General features: G+C 37.0%; 1 protein-coding gene across 1 annotated transcript; it reads right to left on the bottom strand.

Moving 5' to 3' along the window:
- Window positions 1-1,020: 1,020 nt before the first annotated feature.
- Window positions 1,021-14,882, bottom strand: MANEA (mannosidase endo-alpha). The gene is made up of 5 exons (XM_084202030.1): window positions 14,824-14,882; window positions 9,101-9,693; window positions 5,641-5,750; window positions 3,300-3,376; window positions 1,021-2,022 (listed from the first exon to the last, which is right to left on the bottom strand). The coding sequence occupies exons 2-5, from the start codon at window positions 9,648-9,650 to the stop codon at window positions 1,386-1,388; spliced, it is 1,374 nt and encodes a 457-aa protein (XP_084058156.1). The 5' UTR covers window positions 9,651-9,693; window positions 14,824-14,882; the 3' UTR covers window positions 1,021-1,385.
- Window positions 14,883-19,754: the final 4,872 nt, after the last annotated feature.

Genomic DNA, 19,754 nt, shown 5'->3' with positions numbered 1-19,754 from the left:
GTCACAAAAGTCTGAGCATATGAACTAAAACACAGGATCAGAACCTCATATGCTGATTAAAAAATAAAATAACTAAGAAAGAATCCACTTTGCTATGATTAAATGTTTGTTGCAAATGAACAAAACACTGCAATTTCTACTATTCCAAAGTTTACAACTTTGTCATGAAATTCTGTGAAACTCCCAAAAAAAATGTATTGCTGAGGAGGTATGTCTTTCAAACCTCACAAAAATGCCAATTAATAATCACAACATTTAAAGATGTGATTCCTAGGAATGAAAATACTCATTTCTAGCCACACTACAGCTGTACAGGTAGCATTGGTAGGGTGCTTATCTGAGTAACAGCAAAATTTTAGTATTTACAATTCTGAATCCTTGAACAACTAAATGGACCAGGTGAAAAAGAGAAATCTCAGATTTCAAATTAAACAAATGGGTAGTTGCTCTCATTACTACCAAACTAGCTTGTTCCTAAATCAGAAACAAAAGAAGTATTTCCAACAATTAAGTTATTGTAGGACAAGTAAGACACTGGGTTTAGAAACTAGACATTTTAAAAAGCACATTGGGTCTGTGTATGCAGTCAATTAGCAGAAAATAAGCAACAATGGAAATTTTAATAAATTTTTTGTACCTTTAGGGTTTTTTACCCCCTCAAAAATATTTTCCACTCTAATTGAAGCTTTTCTTTTTAATTCAAAGTAAGTGAAAAAAACCTGTTCCCAGTCAGTATCCATTAATCTGCCAAAGTCTACACCATGCACCAAACAGAAAAAATGTAAGTAAACTAGGAATCTTTCAGTAGTTCTTTGGAACTTTCTTTCAAATACTTTTTTCTTTTTTTCCCCAAACAAAACTCAGCGCTGTTGCATCACACATAACTCTTCAGTGCTTTTACTACAAGCTAGTCATATGTCAAGGACTCCATATGCAAAGCATCAAAAAGTGTACATGGAGATTATTCCACACACTATAGACATGCATCCTGCAATAAGCTATAGAGATTCAGATTACAGCATCAGTTTGATTAGAAACACAACAACAGGAATAAAGGAAGGAAGAAACTGTGCCAGATTTTGTTATACTTTGGTCATGTAGCGTTATCCCATGCAGATGTTCTGCACTCAGCATGCAAGTTACAAAGTTAAAAAAAACCACAAATGAACAACAAAGAGCTTTCCCTGAATACTTTTGAACTAAAATATCCAGTAAGAGAGGATTGCCAATATTCTCATAATGTTTTTACTTTTTAAAATTAAAATTCAGTAGTAGTGCATATACATTCAAAAGATACAATAAAGACCTTTAATAATAGATTCATCAGCTCTCAATTTCTTTCCAATACAGTCAATGAATTAGGAAACAACTGCAGCTAGGACAACTCACATAAGCCACTGTTCTTGTTCTTTTCTGTATTTCTCAGACCACTTCTGAGTAAGCTCAAGGTAAACATTTGGTTTATGGGGTTTATAATCAAGGTAAACCACCTGTCCAGTCCGTTTAGGGACAGCTTTTTCAATCTGAGTTCCCTCGTGCCATTCATTAAAAGATGTAATGGAAATGATTTCTGGTCGCACCAGAAGGGCTGCGCTGAAGGCAGTCTCATAGTACTTCCCATTGACACGGTTCCGGGTGTTGTGGTTGTTCCATGGTCGGATGCTGGTATCAATATAACCTGGCCCCACGCTTGGAATAAACATTAAGTTGTTACTATCACAAAAGGCTTTTAAACTTGCCCAATTATGATGAGATGAGCCATAGGAGAAGCCATTGGTGGCAAAGTACGTGTACATTCCATCAAAACCACTTCTGTGAATGTCATGCTTATGTCTTTCTTCTACAAGAAGTGCAATGAATAATGCATCATAGGGAGTATTTCGAATACTCTGGGATCCAGACACAGTTAACAGATTTGCCCATATTTCAGGAATGGTTACATAAGAGTCATAAACATAAAACATGGGAAGAAGTCTCCCTGTGCTGGTCTTATGTCTGTAAAAGGCTGGATGGCTTCCGTATCTATAAAGCAAACAAGTATCGTTAAGACAAAATTTGCCATTTGGAAAATACTGCTGTACAATCTGAGCTGAAGACTTTTCCAAAAAATTAATTTAAAAAGACAAGACACTGACTTTGAAACACAGCACATCATATCCACCTTCAGTCCAGTGTTTGCTGAAGTATCAAACAATGACTCTTCAAAAAACCTTTAAACTATTACAAATTGGTAACTGTCCTGGGTTTGGCAGAGACAGAGTTAAGGTTCTTAGCAGCTGGTCCAGTGCTGTGGTTTTTTCTTATGTAGCATGAGAAAAAAAATGGTAACACACTGATGTTTTTTCTGCTGCTAAGTAGTGCTTACCCTAAGTCAAGGACTTCTCAGTGTCTCCTGCTCTGCCAGTGAGGAGCTGCACAAAAAAGTTGGGAGGAAAGAAGGCCAGGACCAGAAAGCTGACCTGAGCTGGCCAAAGAGATATGCCACACTTCAGAATGTCATGACCATATATAAACTGAGGGAGCTGCCTGGAAGGGGACTGAACACTGCCCAGGGCTGGGCCAGGTACTGCTCTGTAGGGGGTGAGCAATTCATCTTGGGTTCTGTTACTCTCTCTCCTTCTTCTTTCCATTATCATTCTTAATAATACTACTGGCATACTATTTTGTTTCAATCATAAAACTGCTCTTATCTCAACCCACAAAGTTTTATCTTTTCCTCCTGATTCACTTCCCCAGGGCTGGGGGATAGGAGGGGAAGTAAGGGGCAGCTGGTGGTACCTAGTTGCCGGCTGGGGTTAAATTGTGACAGTAACTTAGTGTCAAACTGCACCACAGTTATCAGCTTCCTCTGAAGGGCAATTCTCTAATTCTGTATGAAATAAAGACAGTCTAAGCAGCACTGATAAGCAAAACACCAAGTAGCTGTACAGAATTTGTCAAGATGAATTAAAATCATTAGAGGTCAAAAAAATAAAGCTCTATCTGCTAGTTTTTCATTATCAAAATGTACATTTTATTTAATTTATAGATAATGTTGCTAACCTGAAGTATCTAAAGTATGACTTATGACATTAAAGAATGTTGAAAGCAATTTAAATTTGAGAATCTATGTAAAATTCACACTTCAGTATTAAAAAAAGACTGAATTTTGCAGCACTGAAATATAAACAAAGTTCTTTTAAGTTTTTTTTAATCTCAGCAGACATTCTTATATATTTTTACAAGCTTTAGTTCATAGATGGAAGTTCCCTAAACCAGCAGGTAAGAAACCCCAAGGACACCATTCTGACAAAACTCACTTGTCAATGATGTACTTGACATTGTGGTACATGCTGCGATCATCTCTGTCTTTGTAAGGTTCAATATGAAAAGTGACCTGAAAGATGAAAATGTAACAGCAACACAAACATAAAGCACTACTGAATATGTGGGCACTGGGTATTAGATGAAGCAAGTACCAGTGAAAAATATAATTCCTTACAGATTGAACATTTCATCAGTCTATACTGAGAATAATCCAACCCTACTACAACTCCTGCACTACTGACATTAGAAGTTTCTGGTTCCAGGAAGTTTGGTATTAAATACCTAGGTTTTTTACGTTAAAACAAAACACTGCTTTTGTTTACCCTGGACTACAGCAAGTGGTAATCACGCTTCAGAAAAATTAAAAAGCTACAAAACCTAAAACTTAATATATTATCTATTTGAATGTCAAAGTACTGATAAACTAATGAAACATTTTAATATTTAATTTCTAACAAATGTATCAAAAATCTGCTAAAAATAATGCTCCAAGGAAAGTTTTCAGTCAAAATACATTTTAAGATATACAAAATGAAAACTTTAATATAAAATTTTATAGATTTATCAACAGCAACAAGCTCTTGGAACTAAATCTAATATAATGTACTGCTATTGCTCTGAATGTCAAACTTGGAGCTTATGGAATTGATTAACCAGTATGTGTGAATTCCAATGTAAAAATGAATTTGTTTTCAAATAGACAATCATGGAAGAATACATTACATTAATCAAAGCAACAACTTTTTCAGAAGCAATTTTAGAGCAGAATGTATTTAATAAAGTCTTTGACAACTCTGCAACAGTAGAAAATTTCCATTGCAGAGCCAATCTCCCTCTCTATTAAGTAGAAACTATAGAAAAATAGCGTTAGACTAAATCACTGACCAACAGTAGAGGCTGAAAAGCACTATAATTTCATCTTTCATTTCCAACTATGAAAACCAGGCAAATCAAAAGGGCACATCTTGTCCCAGACTTCTATTTAGCAGACATAATAGAAACGTATTTTGTATATTGGCTTTGGTCTACTGAGACTCCTAACACTTATTGAAATAACTTGCTAGTGCAAGAATGCTTAAAAACATTACAGTGAAGGTAGCACTTCCTGCAATATCTATGCTGAATATCTGTATTTCAGTAATTCTTCCAAGTGGTAACAGCAGCTTCAATCATACTGCAATCATTATCACACTATTACACACTACTGTACTTTTCTTGGTAGCTCGTTTCATTTGGCCTTGACTCCTTTGAGACTTGAATGCTAACAAGTTTTTTAGGTGAGAGCAAAACTATTAGATGGTCAGAAAATTTTGGGAAAGAATACCTTTTTTGGTCTTTTTAAAAATTTATTATTAGATAGAGTGTAACCTATACCATATAGAGCAAATAACACAGTATTTTTAACAGTTTTAAAATTACTTCTGTATATGTTTTAATCATCCATTTTCTTCCTAGTTGCTAAGGAATCTACAGTTACCCCCAGTGACAGGAAATTTCACTGAGAATCTGCAACTTGTGTAACCAACTAAAACCCGAGCAGATGAACAGGCTGTGTTTTCAGTACACAATATAGACAGCATGCTCCAGAGATTAAACATATGCAGCTACTTAAAAACTCAAATTTATTACTTGTGAGAGATTAAAATGAAATACATACTTTCATTATCACAAAAGGGAAATACAAGTTTTATTCTAAAAAAGAAACAGAACCAAACCACAATTTAAGATTCTACTGATCAATTCATGTAATCTTTAACTGACTTGATAGTTCACCTATTTTAAGAAGTCAATAATTAGCCCTTCTATCTTGTCATGCCCTGAAGTAACCCTAAAGTCTGAGCAGCATCTCTCTGACCTTATAGTTCAAGGCAACTGTTTCTGGTACTTTCTGGAATAAAGACATTTATTCAAACTAGATATTCCAAGTCTGTTTTTATTCCTCATAGATGCTCACTCCTGACCTCTATGGTCAGGTGCTAGAAAGCTATGAAATAATGCAAAATGAAGATAAGTCTCCTTTCTCAAAGGTTCTTAGTTTAAAGCTCACTGCATTTCACAGTATTTTTGAATATGTAATACTTCCCTCAACTCCCAAGACTCACTGGAAAACAACATAATGTCTTATTTTAAAAACTGTTTCCTGAAAAGAAATTAGAAAAGAGTAAAAATCCACAGCACTATGCCTTAGCTTCTGCAAGCTAAAGCAGACGACAATATCAGGTTCTACCAAAGTTCAGTGCAATTCAAAGGCTTCCATAACCAAAAAGAAGCACAGTATAATAGCAAACTTTACTTTCTCAACTGTCCTACTATATGTATCTAGAAATACTTTACCTTTAGGTTATATTTGTGTGCATAGTCCAAAACAATTGGCACCAAATCATCAGTTGGCTCTCCATTTTCATCAGCCATACCTGGTGGGTACCATGAAAGCACTATTACACCTGAAAATACAAAACTTGAGTTTTAAATCATGTTGTTTAACATATTACAGCTATACTGTAACATTGTCATGAGTTACAATTATTGATGTGAAATGTACATAAAATAAATGAGAGTCTCAAATTACTTTTTAACCAGTTACAAAATCTCAGTATTTGCAGAGTGCACTTTAACTCTTCTCTTTATAGGACTGCAAAACAAACAGTGGGTTAGATCATTTGTCAAGGGAACTAATCTCTACTCAGTGTCCTTATCCTAACACTTAAGAGCTGTTCCCTCCCACTTTTCAACCTTCAGGTTGGACAACAGCAAAAGAGTGCTCCCCTCTAAGCCATTATACCATGATACAGGCAGAGAATATCAAGATGCATGAGTTATAGAACAGTCAAGAGATGAGAGCTGTGCATGTAATGAAGGAGATTCTTATGGAACTTATTCCCCATCTTATTTCTTCATTGTACCTCTGGCTCAAATACAAAACAACCATTTATTACTAGAAGCAGTGACTTCAATCCCACAACCTTCTTTCTTGCTGGTACAGTTACTATGGTGTAATCCATCCTTCCAAGCATGTGAAATTAGTTTTTAAATTTATTATCTTCAAAAATGCTTGAGTAACTCTCAATAATTTAAGGATGTTACCAGTGCTGTGGAGAAAAAAGACAACAAATAACATGTCTTCATACTGTAAATTTTTCTGATGTTCTCCAAGAAAGCAAAAGAACACACTCTTCAGAAAAGCAAAACCCTTTCCTCCTAAAATAAAATGCTGTCAAATAAACAGATTGGATCTTTTAGATGCACAGCTGGAAACAATATCAAAAAGCAACTAAGTCTGAAAGAAATACATGAAATACTTATGTAGGAATATTTTCTTAGCAATACTATTTAGAACATACAGAAGAATAAGTCAATGTGGTTCTTTTTAACTAGATAAAGATTTAAGTAAATGAATAAATCCACTGAGCTAGGGAAGTATATATTCTAAATTCCACCTACTTTACTAACATTATAACATTTCTGACCACCAATTTCCAACAAACAATTCCAAAATTAGGAAAAAGAAACCGCAAATTACAGTGAATACATAATCACACAATATACAAACCAGAAATTTGCGCTCACCACACATAGAAGGGAGTTTAACTATCCTTTAGGCACAGTATGACTGCATTTTATCAAAAAGAAAATCACAAATAACAGGTAATCACAACAGACAGTCTGCTCAAGGAAAGCAAAATGCAGTATTTTACTGCATTTTATCATATTATCTTTTATTTCACACAAAAGGACTAAATGCAAATGGGTAAGGTGTAAAGGACAAGCAGAACAGCAACAAATCTGGATTTCTTGAATACATCTGACAAGACTCTCTTTTACACCTTCAGGAAATACGTAAAAGTTCAGGAGACAATTTTCGATCAAGGAACCTAAATTCACATTTGCATTGGCCTTTTCCTGAGAAAGACTACTACAAATTTTCTTTCTGTGGTTAAAAAATAAAGTTATTAATAAAGTACCACTTATAGAGACAAAAAAAAAAGGATGGACTTGACACTAAAAACAATGTCATAAATGTTTAAAACCAGAATAGTCACTAAAAACGAAAGTGCACTACCACAAAAAAAGGTTGGTGCAAAAAAAAAAAATTCCCTAAGCAATCTCATCAATAAAATTTACTGTATTAATCTGTAAAATATTAGAAAATTATTACATAAGAATTGTAAAATATAAGAATACAGAGGAGCACTGCATGAGACTTCTGTTGCCCCAATCTCTTATATGCCTTCAATCATTAGACAATACTTGCTGAAAGAACCACTTACATTACTCTTTTTTCATAAGATCTTTGATAAAGCTTCAAAAATGGCTAGAAAAAATGATCATGTGACTGTAAAATACAGTCATGGATGAGACACTGGGTAAGAGAGGAAAAGGAGAAACTATAAACAGCCTCACAGTATGCAGAAAATTAAAAAAGTATAATTCTTAAAAAAAAATGATGCTGTATGTTAGTTAAATCTAGATGGAAGAGGCCAAATTAAATTGTACTTAAATCCTTATGTCAGAATAACAGCAGGAAAAAAGTGACTCTTTATAAATATAAGTTATGTTACAAAGAGTGTCACAGGAAGTCTGAACTACTCATTCACATTGCTGAGTTTTAAACAGAACTAACTGAAGATACTAAAAAAATTGATTATGCAAAGCATTTTTCCTAGTAATTGGCACCTTTTTCACCAGCAGTTCAACTTTGTTAGACATCTGTATTAAGAGGACGAGAAACATCACATATTCTTCTAAAGTGCAAGTGCCCTCCTTTCCTTTATCACACTATCATAAATTATTTTTGTTCTAGATAAGATTAAAGCAGTGCTTACTGGTAACTTGTATCTGAGATTTCTCTGCAACAGTCTTGTTACTCCTGTTGATGGAGTTATATTACTGAAGAGGGTAAGAAATTTCCTATGTTTGTACTAACCCTTGTATAAAATAAAGGTTAGGTTAAAACCCACAAGAAGACAACAACCAAGAAGTAAACACTACACAAGCAAACATCACTAATCAAAATATATCAATTACATTAAACCTTAATGACTAGGTGAACGAAGGCGATTCAATACAAGGGCATTAGCAGTATCAATAATGCCAGGGGCTTTGGTCATGTTGTTCCAACTACATTTACAGAAGCTGCTCAAAGTTTAGTATTAGCCTATATTAGTATTAGCTTATTTTAAAGAAGATTAACATAAAAATGACTATAAAGCCCAACAACAAGGAACAACACCAAAAAAATATATTCAATAATTCTGATGTATACAGTTCACCTTATTAAGAAAAAGGGAACATCAACTTGTATTGAAAGAAGATATTTTTGGACAGCAACAAATTAATATATAATTGTTCTTACACACACACAGCATTCAGAGAAAAAAAAAACCTACTCATATTTGAATGAACTGCTCCTTAACAATATTTGCATGATTTACTGAAACCTGTTTTTTAAACTGAAGTATTCATCTCCAAAAATAAAATACGCGGACAATATATTCCAGCCAAGGTTTCAGTTTTTTTCATTTATGTTATCAGTGTTTAGCAGTGGATCATGAAAAACATGTATCTAAAGTATTACAAACACCATTCTTACGTTTCTTTGCTATTACACTCATCAGACACAGCCCTGAAGATGTAGGTTTCAGTTGGGGGTTAAAACTCAGAGATATAAAGACATTTACTAGTTTCAGACATTTCCTGAATTACACAGAAAAACAGAAGGATAGCCCAGTTGCCCTCATTCACAGATGTAAGGCTGGATAAATGAACAACATGCTGAAACATTAACATTCATTACCAGTTGAAGCTGTACGCATTTGCTTCATGTGGGCTTCTATGACAGTAGGGTCTTTGGAACTGTAAGATCCAAGTTCTGGATAAAAGTTGGCCCCAATGTCCTCAGGAGGATTATGCCTTCCCTTTGGATAATTGTTTGCAATTTTGGGATCCCAATGTGGCAATAACGGATGATTCCAGTGAATATATTTACCGTCAAACTGTGGATTCCCATACCAAGTATAGTAGAATATGTGAAAGTTATAATTAGGAGAAGAAAGCTCCTCTTCTAGCTTTTTTACTGAAGACATGGATGCTTTCATAGTATTGACAGCAATACTATGCAAATTACTGACACGTGTTACAGTATCTCCTTGAGCCCTATTTAGCAAGTTCTGTTTACTGTCTAAGAGCACTGTCCGCTGCTGAAGCTCCGGCAACAAACCAAGTCCAAATGGATCCCCAAAGCCAGCTCTGTCAGGTCTCAGAGTCTTCAAAGCCATCATTATGGAGCAAATAAACAAAATAAAAAGCAACAAAATGATGCATGTTCTTCTGCGAAATCTTGCCATGATGTCATAGTTCAGAATCCCAACAGGAGGATTTTGGCTGGAACTGATCAAAAGACAAATATTTTCAAGTCAGATTTCTTACTACTATTATTATTCAGCAGTATGAAATGCTTCATAACATCTCTATATAATAAAAATAATGAAACAGATGTGATGCATACATTGACTGCAGAACTAACAGACTTTGTGGAGGGTGGGGTACACAAACCAAATCCCATTTCTTTCTTTGAGAACATGTGTCACATTCTGAGGTTCTACCACTAAGAACTCATGTATTTTATAAGGTATTTTACTTTTGAACTTAATTTTTATCCTAACCCAGATAAATCCCATGAAATGGAAATTCTGGTTACATTATTTCAGAAGTATTATGTTTTGCAAGTATTCAGGTAGAATTAATAAAGAAAATAGAAGAAAAAGCAGAAGCCATGAAAGGAGAATAGCATAGCAGAACAAGAGTAAAAACACAATGGGGTACAGAACTACAGCTTATATTCAGAATGCAGGTTTCATTTACTAACCTATTTACTGACTTGAAACCAAGCACTTTGTGTTCTGTAAACCAATATATTAACAAAATACTCAAAACTAAATAACAAAAAAACCCTAAAAACACTAAATAACAAAAACTAAATTTGAAACCATCATGCTTTACAACTTTACAGATCTAAAATTTTCTTTTTTTTTCTGAATCCCATAAGCAAAAAACCAGCATAGCATTAAGGATGTAGCTCAAGCAAAAAGCCTGCAAGTTAGCTGCTGGCAGCCAGTTAGGACAATGTCACAGCTGGCTGACACTTCATGTAGTGTTCCAGGGCTAAATTCAAAACAAGACCAATGGTACACAGCAAGATTTGAACCATGAAACTAGGGGGAAGGAAATCAGTATGGAAGGCCTGATTACTTAATTTATAACTTAAATTCCTGTACAACATTATCACAAGAGAACCAGAGAAAAGGATTAACAAAATGTAGGTTACCACAGAATTATGTGGAACAAGATTATGCATAAAACTGGCAACACTAAACTGGAAAATCCAAGAATAAATTTCTGATCAAAGGATCATTAGACATAGCATAGTTGTGATATGTATTTCTGTCACTGACCTCCAAATTTTAGAATCTTACTTTAATTTACTGAGATATACACCGGTAGTTTTAAAATACTCGTAAATTAGTTGACCTTAGTTTCCTACCAATGTTATAATGCATTAACATAGAGCTCAGTTGTCACAATATGCTGCTTACTACTGCTATGATAATTTCAGGTAAGCAATTTTAGAATATGTTTTTAACAATACAATCTGAACTGGATTAGTACTATTACAGTTCCATTTCTAACATTAATCCATTCATCCTACTGTCTGTGATAACTTCAAGGATTCATTTGGTTTTCACAGTACGGTCACTCATTTACTTTAAGAGCAAAACCCAGTTAACATTTCAAAAATACACCAACAAAATCCCAATGCACTTTTACCTTGTTAGAGAGTGAACTCAGTTGAATGAGAATCACAGCACTAAAGCCAACAAAGAACAGATGGAACAAGGCAAGACTACGAAAATGATGTTGTTCATTTTTCCCAACTGGATTCTGAAACCATACGTTTGGCTACTGTCAGGGAAAATGATTTTACAGCATACATGCTTAAAGGATTTCACATCACTTTATATCAAATTACAGGGCTCTTTTTCTATGGTTAACAATCCCCATGATTTTAGAATTCTGTCAGAGATTGTTTGGAGTACAGAACATCTTACTTTAATAAGAAATTAATTTTAAATACACTCAAACTGCTCCTGCTATTTTTCATTACCTTTTCAGTCTTTTTCCTCGTATATTATGCTACCTCTACCTGTTAATTTTAATCAATTTTCAAATTAGATAAACTGAAGTTTTCTGAAGGGTTAGGATTTTTTTTAAGGAACCAGTATTATTCATCTGACTAATGTATTATTATATTTGATTTAATTTAAATTAAATGACACTGATCTTCATTAAACAGCATACAGGACTGCCAGAGATAAACTATGTCTGCAATTATTATTTTATCTCTTCTGTGAAAAAGAATTCACAATTGCAATGTCACAAGGTTTGCAGTGTTCACAAGGTTTGTCATTTGGGTTTTCCTATTCCATATCAAAGAAGCTGTTCCTTTTTATTCTTGGTTGACGTATGAGCTACTCAATGCCTCCTGTTTACATCATGACTTCACTACCATTAACTCATTTTTCTGACGTGTCAGGAATTGATCTTGGTGCTTCATGTTACTATTTCAACAAGTATTTTTTATATGGAATATTCACCATTGAAGTATACTAAAAAATGAGCAGCATGCCCACTATCATTTGACTAGCATTGAGACAGACCTTGGTCTACCATATCATATTATGAACTTCTGCTATGTTTATACAGAGGCTCAGCATCGAAGTGCAAAATTTCTAGAACAAGTAAGTGATATCTATGGTAAAGGCTCATGTTTCAGGGAGACATCAGTCTCAATGAAGATAACATAATTCAGACCTGGCACAGACACCTATCCTGTACAAGCTGCATCAATGGGCTACAGGTTGGCAGTGTTTCATGTGTCATTTAATCTTGTTCAGATCTACTCTACAGAGACAGTGATAGATAAACTACACTCATCAATGCTAGTGCCACAGCAGAATGGCAATACTGGGGAAACAGACTGAGCAAGCATGCCTGTGAAACAGCTACATGAAGTTATGCCTATCCTTGGAAGCAGAAAAACCTTAAAAATGCATTTCTGATTCAACAGTCATTAGACAAAGCATAGCTGTGATTTTGCATTTGTTGTGGACATTCAAATTTTAAGAGTCTGACTGCAATTTACTGAGGTACATGCCACTTCTATAGACTTAGCAAGTATCTTGCCTTGGACTTTTGGGTGCACTTGGATCTAACAGCAATTGGCTTTCTTAGTAGGAAAAAGTCAGGCTGAATAACTTCAGCTTTATGAAGGTTAAGATCTTACATGCAGTTACCCTGACTCAGAAGTTTTTGGATTCAAACTCCATGTTTGTTGACACATATAGGTGTACCAGACAAAAATGTAAGCAGTTTGGGCTCTTTCTCTTGGCTACTCAATGTATTTTAAAAGAAGAGAAAAAACCATCTGTAACAGGTCAGAGTTTCTCCTTTACTGAACACAGATAGTAGCTTCCTTCATAACATGAGAAAAATATGAAGATTTATGGGGAAAAGTTAAAGCCTGCATTTCCTCAACACCCAGTTTTCTTCTTGAAAAAATGCAAAACACGTGACACAGTTGTTTGACTTTTTAATTTGTTAGCAACTATACAGAATTAAAAGCACAAAATACATGTAAGTCTATCCCATTATGATCATCACTGTTCCAAATTAATTTGGTTTTTTGGCAATAAATAGCATGAAATTCACCACAGTAGGCAAGATTTCCAGCTGTACCAGTTATTAAAACAAATCCTTCATGAAGAAAGGAAAAAAAAAGGATCTATGATAAAGTCTGACGTATTTTCCTAACTGTTCCACACACTTAACTGAATGTCTCAAAGTCTTATTTTGACAGTGATTTTTTTTTTCTCCCTCACTACTGCTTTTTATACCCTTAAGTTACTATGCAGGGAAACCTTCTGTTTGTCTTTCCCACTATGTGAAGAAAAAAGCATACAGATGTACAGATGATGAGCATTTCTCCCCCTGGCATGCTTTCCCCAAAAAGAGTGTTTGTTTAGTCAGAGAAGAAAAGGCAACAGAAAAAAAAAAGGGACGACGGTACTTAATTACTTGAGATAATTTTGGTCAGGCAACTCAAGTTTCAGTGCCCTGCCCAGTGGGTTGCTTTTTTCAGTTTTACAAATTCCAAAAGAGAAATACACTATGCAAAGAAATTAGGTTCAGATAAACAGATTTACCTAGTTTAGCAAGAATCAGCAAATATTATAATTTATTTGCTCTGATGTTCCTTAACCATAACAAATAGAAATGCAATATAGAAGGGAGCTCTGAAAATCTGATTTTATTGATCAAGGGTAAGGTCATCCAGAAGCCACTGAGGCTGGTGGGCATGCATAGGATCAAAGCTTCTCAGCTAAATTATCTAAACTTAGTTTCTACTGAGTTTTCCTAACTCAAAGAAGCTGAAAACTCTGAAGTGACACATCAGCTCTACATCTAGGCCTTAAAGTCCTGATTCTGGAGCTACAGTGCAGGTGAGGACTGGTAAAAGTGTTAAAAGCAGCACATTTACATAGCACATTCTGATCTGGAGATCACAAAAAGTAAAAAGAGCAAAAGAAGCTGTATGTGTGGGAACCTTGCGAGTATTTCTAGTATTAGAAAGAACCAGGGAACTTCTCAGAAACTCTCTGTATATGTTAAGTCTTTTTCCAAAGCCTTTTAAAAAAAATAGCTTGAAATCATTACAGATGTAAGAAAACATTAGGTATGGCATGCAGACATTTCACAGCTGTGTTACATACTAAAAAAGGTACCTTTTTAAACACTTCCAATAATAGAAGATTTCTTTTTGGTCTACCCAATTAGAAAAAGGTATTTAAAATCTGACAACCAGAAAACAGAAATTGTGATTTGAATTTGAGAAAGACAGCAACAGTAACAAAACACAATCCTTCTCGATTCTTTGCTGTAAAGGTGGTAAGAGAGCCTCCAGCATTTACAATATTTGCCTTTAACATGCCAGCCTTCTCTTGCTTCGAAAGGACATGGAAACACACAGCTAACTTTGGGGGCTGCAGGCTAAGAGAAGAAAGCGACCTTAAGGCCAGTCCGCACCGGGAGCTCCCCGGGGCACTCAGAGCCAGGCTGCTTGACAAGAGTAAAGCAAGGGCAGGGAGCAGACCCAGCTCGCCGAGCTGGTCCCATCCCCTGAGCAAGGCACCGAGCTCCGAGCGCTCACGCTTCTCTCCCACTCTGCGGAACCCGGCGCCAGCCCCCGCCACCAGAGGAGCATCAGCCGCGGGCGGGAGGCGCGCCGAGCCTTCCACAGGAGGCAGGAGGGAAGGCACCGCCCGGGGGCCGCCGCGGCCCCTCTGACAGCGGCTGCGGGCGGGGGCGGGCGCCGTGCCCTCCTCTCCCGGCCTCTCCCAGCCCCGAGGAGCCCTTCCCAGTGCCCGGGGCCGGCCGGAGCTCGGGGCCGCCGCCGTTACTCACCCGCGGGAGGCAGGGCCGCTGCCGCCGGGCGCGCGCGCGCGGGGGGTGCCCCTCCGGGAGCCGCGCGGGCCGGGCCGGAGCGGCGGCGCGCGCGCGTGCGCCAGCTGGGGCGCATGCGCGGGGCGGGCGGCGGCGGCCGGGCCCCGTTATCCTGAGGGGAGAGGCGCGGCGCGCTCCCGCCTGCAGCCGCTGGGAGCCGGGACCTGCGGCTGCTGGGCTTTCACGTTGTGTGTGCTGTTTCTTTTTTTTTTTGTTGGCTTTTTTTTTTGTTGTTGTTTGTTCATTTTTAAATTTATTTTTTCTTTTTTTCTCGAAAGACCTAAAAAACGTTTCAGTTCTTTAAAAGCCTTTGCTGGATGGTTGGTTGCTTTTCAGCTTCCAAATGGTAGTCACAGAATCAGTTTAGGATGAGATCATCGACTCCGGGCTATGACTGAACACTTCCCTGTCAACTAGACCATGGCACTGAATGTCATACCCAGTCTCCTCAAACACGTCCAGGGATAGTGGCTCCACCACCTCCCTGGGCAGTCCGTTCCGATGTCTAATCACCCTTTCTGTGAAGAAATTCCTCCCAATGTCTACCCTGAATCACTCTTTCATCTCATCCTGTCACTAGCTGCTGACTAGAAGTCACTAGAAGCTGACTTCCCCACCTGGCTACAAGCTCCTTTCACCCCTTGAGCCTTCTCCGGGCTAAACGATCACATCTTCCTCAGCTGCTCCTCATGGAACATGTGCTCCAGGTCCTTCACCTGCTTTGGTGCCCTTCTCTAGCCTGATGCCCAAAACTGGGCAAGAAAATAAAACTCTATACTAGTCAGACGGCTACAGAGCAGCTATTTGTTTATTCAGCGCTGAGTGTGAGAGGGATCTTTCTGCCAAAAACGCTCTCAATCCTCTTGAGCTTTCAGCTACATTTTAAAAGTCCTTCCACACAACGTCATGATTACAATGGATCATTAGTGTAGTATATAGCAGAGATAATTCATTCTATGTATGTGTATAAAATATTGTAAGATCCAACTTATGTCTTTGACCACCCTGGCTGGGAGCAGAGTCTTATTTCTATTCAAGTAGTTCCTGGACATCGGTAAGATAATATCAAGTCCCTTAACTTAAGAATGAAACCTTCCCGGGCCATGAGTGCTGACTTCCCAGGAATGTCTGAGCTGTTCAGGAGAATTGCACCTGGAGAGATTGCATCTACCAACTCAAGCACCGGCACCACTCTGTTACATGTGAAAGAAGGTTATTCTGAAGAAGTTCAGACAGCCATCCAGACATCTGGACTGGCTTTTGTATATTTCTGCATCTGTATGGTCCCAGCTATACAGTTTTTGCTTCTGCGCATGCATCAGTTCCTTCTGTGGTGGTCATCAGTCTTCTAGTGGTCTTTTGATGAAGGCTTCTGTAGTCTTCCTCATGTTTGAAGTTTTCACCTCTATCTTCAGCTCATGCCTGGTGCTTCTTGTTTTTCAGTCTAACTTGGTTTTAGCTAATTTTGCAGTTTGCAAGTTCCATTAAAACTTATCTTGCTCTTGTTGGTGCATGTTATCTCACTGGCTCTGTTGTCTGGCTTGCTTTGCTACCTTGCTTTACTTGCACATCTTGTAGCAGTGTTATTTGTGGTCAACCTTTTGTTACCTACAACTTAGGATTCAAGACAGAGATGGCAAATAATAGCTGGATAAAGCCTGGGGCTTGTATCTGTGTGCAGTGTTGGGTATGGCACCTCTGCACCCTAAGAGTTGTTTTTCAATTTTACATTAGAGTAGGGTGTTCAATGCAGTGATATCTTGAGAAAGTCAGTGCACTTGGGGAATTGTCCATCCTTATACCCTGTCAGCTATATGGGTATAAATAAGGAAAAAATACGTGGATAGAAGTTCAAGAAATAATTATGTTATATAGTCATTTTGTGGTTACATATAACTGCATATGTTGTAAAAATGGCTTTACTGATGTTTCATACACTAACATTTCATGTGTGCTTTGTTCTTTTTTCTGAAGCAGTGAAAATGGGCTATGAATAGTTGTCATAATGAGATTAATAACCAAATCAATAAAAGAAATATATTCTCGTTGTCTACTGTAACAACAGAAGTCTGAAGAAGACGTGTATGAACACTGCAGACTGACTCAATGCGAATTGTTGCACTAGGTAAATATCACAATCTTCCCATTGAATCAAAACATTTCTTCTTTCCTCTGCCATATGAAAAATGACTGTAATGAATTGGATCCCTGTGGTGTAGTTTGTCTGATTTTTTGTTAGGAATCTCTCTAAGCCATGAGAGAGAGTACAAACACTGATCAGAATTGTGGTTTCATTGAAATCAATAGCAAAAGTCTCACTGATTTCGACAGGCAGGATTTCACCTCATATGTGAATGAAAAGACTTGGAATGAGTGTCTCATACTAGATAGAGATAAAGAATATATATATATATCTACTAGGTAGATATAAAGAAGTAAATTCAACAGCTCCCATGGTTCTCCTTGAGTTCTGAGAAAATTAAAGCAACTGTGGCATGATGTTTTCTTTATGCTTTCTGAGTGATCTTATGGGAAAAAATTTTGCAGTAATTCTAATTTCTAGTACTTCTTCCAGGTGTCTGAATAATTTCATTTACAGAGTGTGTTGTGATTCAGAAATGTCATGCTTTAATAGTAGATTAGTTGACATATGAATAGTCTGTAGATCAAACCTTGATATCTGTTCGATTTCCTCACAGTATCCCCAATTTTTTCTTTACTGTTTTCTTTCTTTTATTGTCTTTTCCTCTCTGTTTTTTTTCTTTCCTTCTTTGCTTCTCTCCTTCAAAAGAAAAAATCCCATAGGGGTGGTCTTTGCTTCTATTTTATGGAGGACATAACTTTAATTTAATTTTCACTTTCTCTTTACCATGTGGAAGAACTTCTACTGGAACTAAGAAAATTTGTTTGAAAATAAGATCTTTAGAAAGTTAAAGAATGTAAAAAGTAAATCTGAGGCATTTGGTAACGTTCCATTAAGAGTACGTGTTTACTGGGCTGAGAGTATGCTAATGTTAGAGAATAAGCAGGAAAAAATTCACTTAATGAGAAGGAAAAAATCCTAAAAGTTTTTGTTCTGGCATAGTTCCATTATGTTAGAGTATTTTTGCTGATTAGACTGAATCTGCTGGCTAAGATTTCAGAAAGCAGCAAGAGGAAGCCCATATCACACAACTTCCTCCAAACCTTTTTGCACAGTAAGGAAATGAAGTATTTATGTTCAAGTTTAGGTGGAACAAGGGATGTTAATATAATTGTGGTAATATTACTGATTAACTTTCTTTTTTAATGTCTTGCATTATATTTATTTTACCTCCTTGGTCTTGTGATTGCTAATTTTTTCCTGTGTAAGGTCAAGATGTAATTTTCCCTAGCCTGCCTTCTGATAGTCTTATCTTTCCTGTAGCTTCCATTATTTTCTCCTTCATTATATCCTGTGTCTTCTCACTTGTACTGTATTTATGGATCCAATAGCTGTGATACACTGTTCTGGCTTCAGAACAAACACAGAAGAGGGAATAGTCTGTGCATGTAGCCTGTTCTGTTCTCAGTCGTCCTATCTGTCTCCAAATCATGAATCTCTCTATTTTCCTTCCAGTAGTCATTCTTAAGCCAGAGCTCCTCCTTTGAAGTTTTGTGAATCTCTGCCACTTTAGCTGATACATAGCCATCTCTTTGAATTTTTCTTCCCGGAGCCTTTTACTGCTGCATCCCATATTTTTCCTGAGCAGAAGCTAAAGACAACCTTTCTTTTATGCTGCAAAAAACAGTGGCAAAGTGATGGTCCATTTTTCACTGGAAGTTTTCAGTAGCAATAGAAATACAGTAGCAGTTTGGGTCAATTTGGATAACTATACACTTGCTTCTTTAAAAATCTCAAAAGATAACTTTGAAACAGTAAAGTCTGACTGCACAGATGATTTAGAACAATGAAAGCTTTGATCATTTGATCAATAATGCCCAGATGAATTACCTGTCTGCCATCCTTGGACAGCTATAGATCTTCAAACTGCAAATATAGAAAAGCTTTATTAAAGCTCATACTCATTTTCTGTCATGCAACTAATCTCTGGGTTTATTGGATGGTTTCTTGAACCATGTCTATGTCATGGTTTAACCCGAGCCAGAAACTCAGCCCCACACAGCCACTCACCCACTTGCTCTGGGTGGGAAGGGGGAGATAATCTGAAGAGTAAAAGTGAAAAAACTCGTGGCTTGAGGTAAAGTCAGTTTGATAAGTAAAGCAAAAGCCATGCACACAAGTGAAGTAAAACAAAGAATTCATTCATTGCTTTTATTTGGCTGGCAGGTGTTCAGCCATTGCCAGGAAAACAGGGCTCCATCACACGTAATGGTGACTTAGGAACACAAACACCATTGCTCCAGAGGTCCCTGCTTCCTTCTACCTTCCCCAGCTTTATATGCTGAGTGTGACATCCCATGGTACTGGATATCCCTTTGGTCAGTTGGGGTCAGCTGTCCCAGCTATGTCCCTTGCAACTCCCTGTGCACCCCAAGCCTTCTCACTGGTGGGGTGGGGTGAGAAGCAGAAAAGGCCTTGACTGTGTAAACACTGTTCAACAGCACTGGATTACAGTTACCAGCACTGTTCCCAGCACAAATCCAAAACAGCCCTTACTACATGCTATTAAGAAAATTAACTATATCCTAGTCCAAACCAGCACAGTGTATTTGAGATTTGTTCCAGCCTTTCAGAAAGGAAACTATTCCATATATGCAGAAGTTACATCATAGTCTATTGTAATTTTGGTATTTAGAAAACGTGGGCTTCACCTTCAGATACAGTGGGGCTTGCATATTTTAAAATTTGTGTTGTGAGATAAAAAAAATCCAGCAGGATAAGCTAGAGAAGAGAGTTGTAATTATAGCCA

The sequence above is a fragment of the Fringilla coelebs genome (genome assembly GCF_963513975.1).
Source record: "Fringilla coelebs genome assembly, chromosome: 3".
Taxonomy (NCBI): domain Eukaryota; kingdom Metazoa; phylum Chordata; class Aves; order Passeriformes; family Fringillidae; genus Fringilla; species Fringilla coelebs.
Note: the sequence above shows the minus strand (reverse complement) of the source record. Positions and strands in the feature narration are given on the sequence as shown.

What these genes read in the sequence shown, in the direction of transcription:
- MANEA (XM_084202030.1), bottom strand. Translation starts at nt 9,650, where the DNA reads ATGGCAAGATTTCGCAGAAGAACATGCATCATTTTGTTGCTTTTTATT. An exon ending in AATGCGTACAGCTTCAACTG is followed by an intron (nt 5,751 to 9,100) that starts GTAATGAATGTT and finishes TTGTATTTTCAG; the next exon opens with GTGTAATAGTGCTTTCATGG. An exon ending in CACACAAATATAACCTAAAG is followed by an intron (nt 3,377 to 5,640) that starts GTAAAGTATTTC and finishes TTCATCTTTCAG; the next exon opens with GTCACTTTTCATATTGAACC.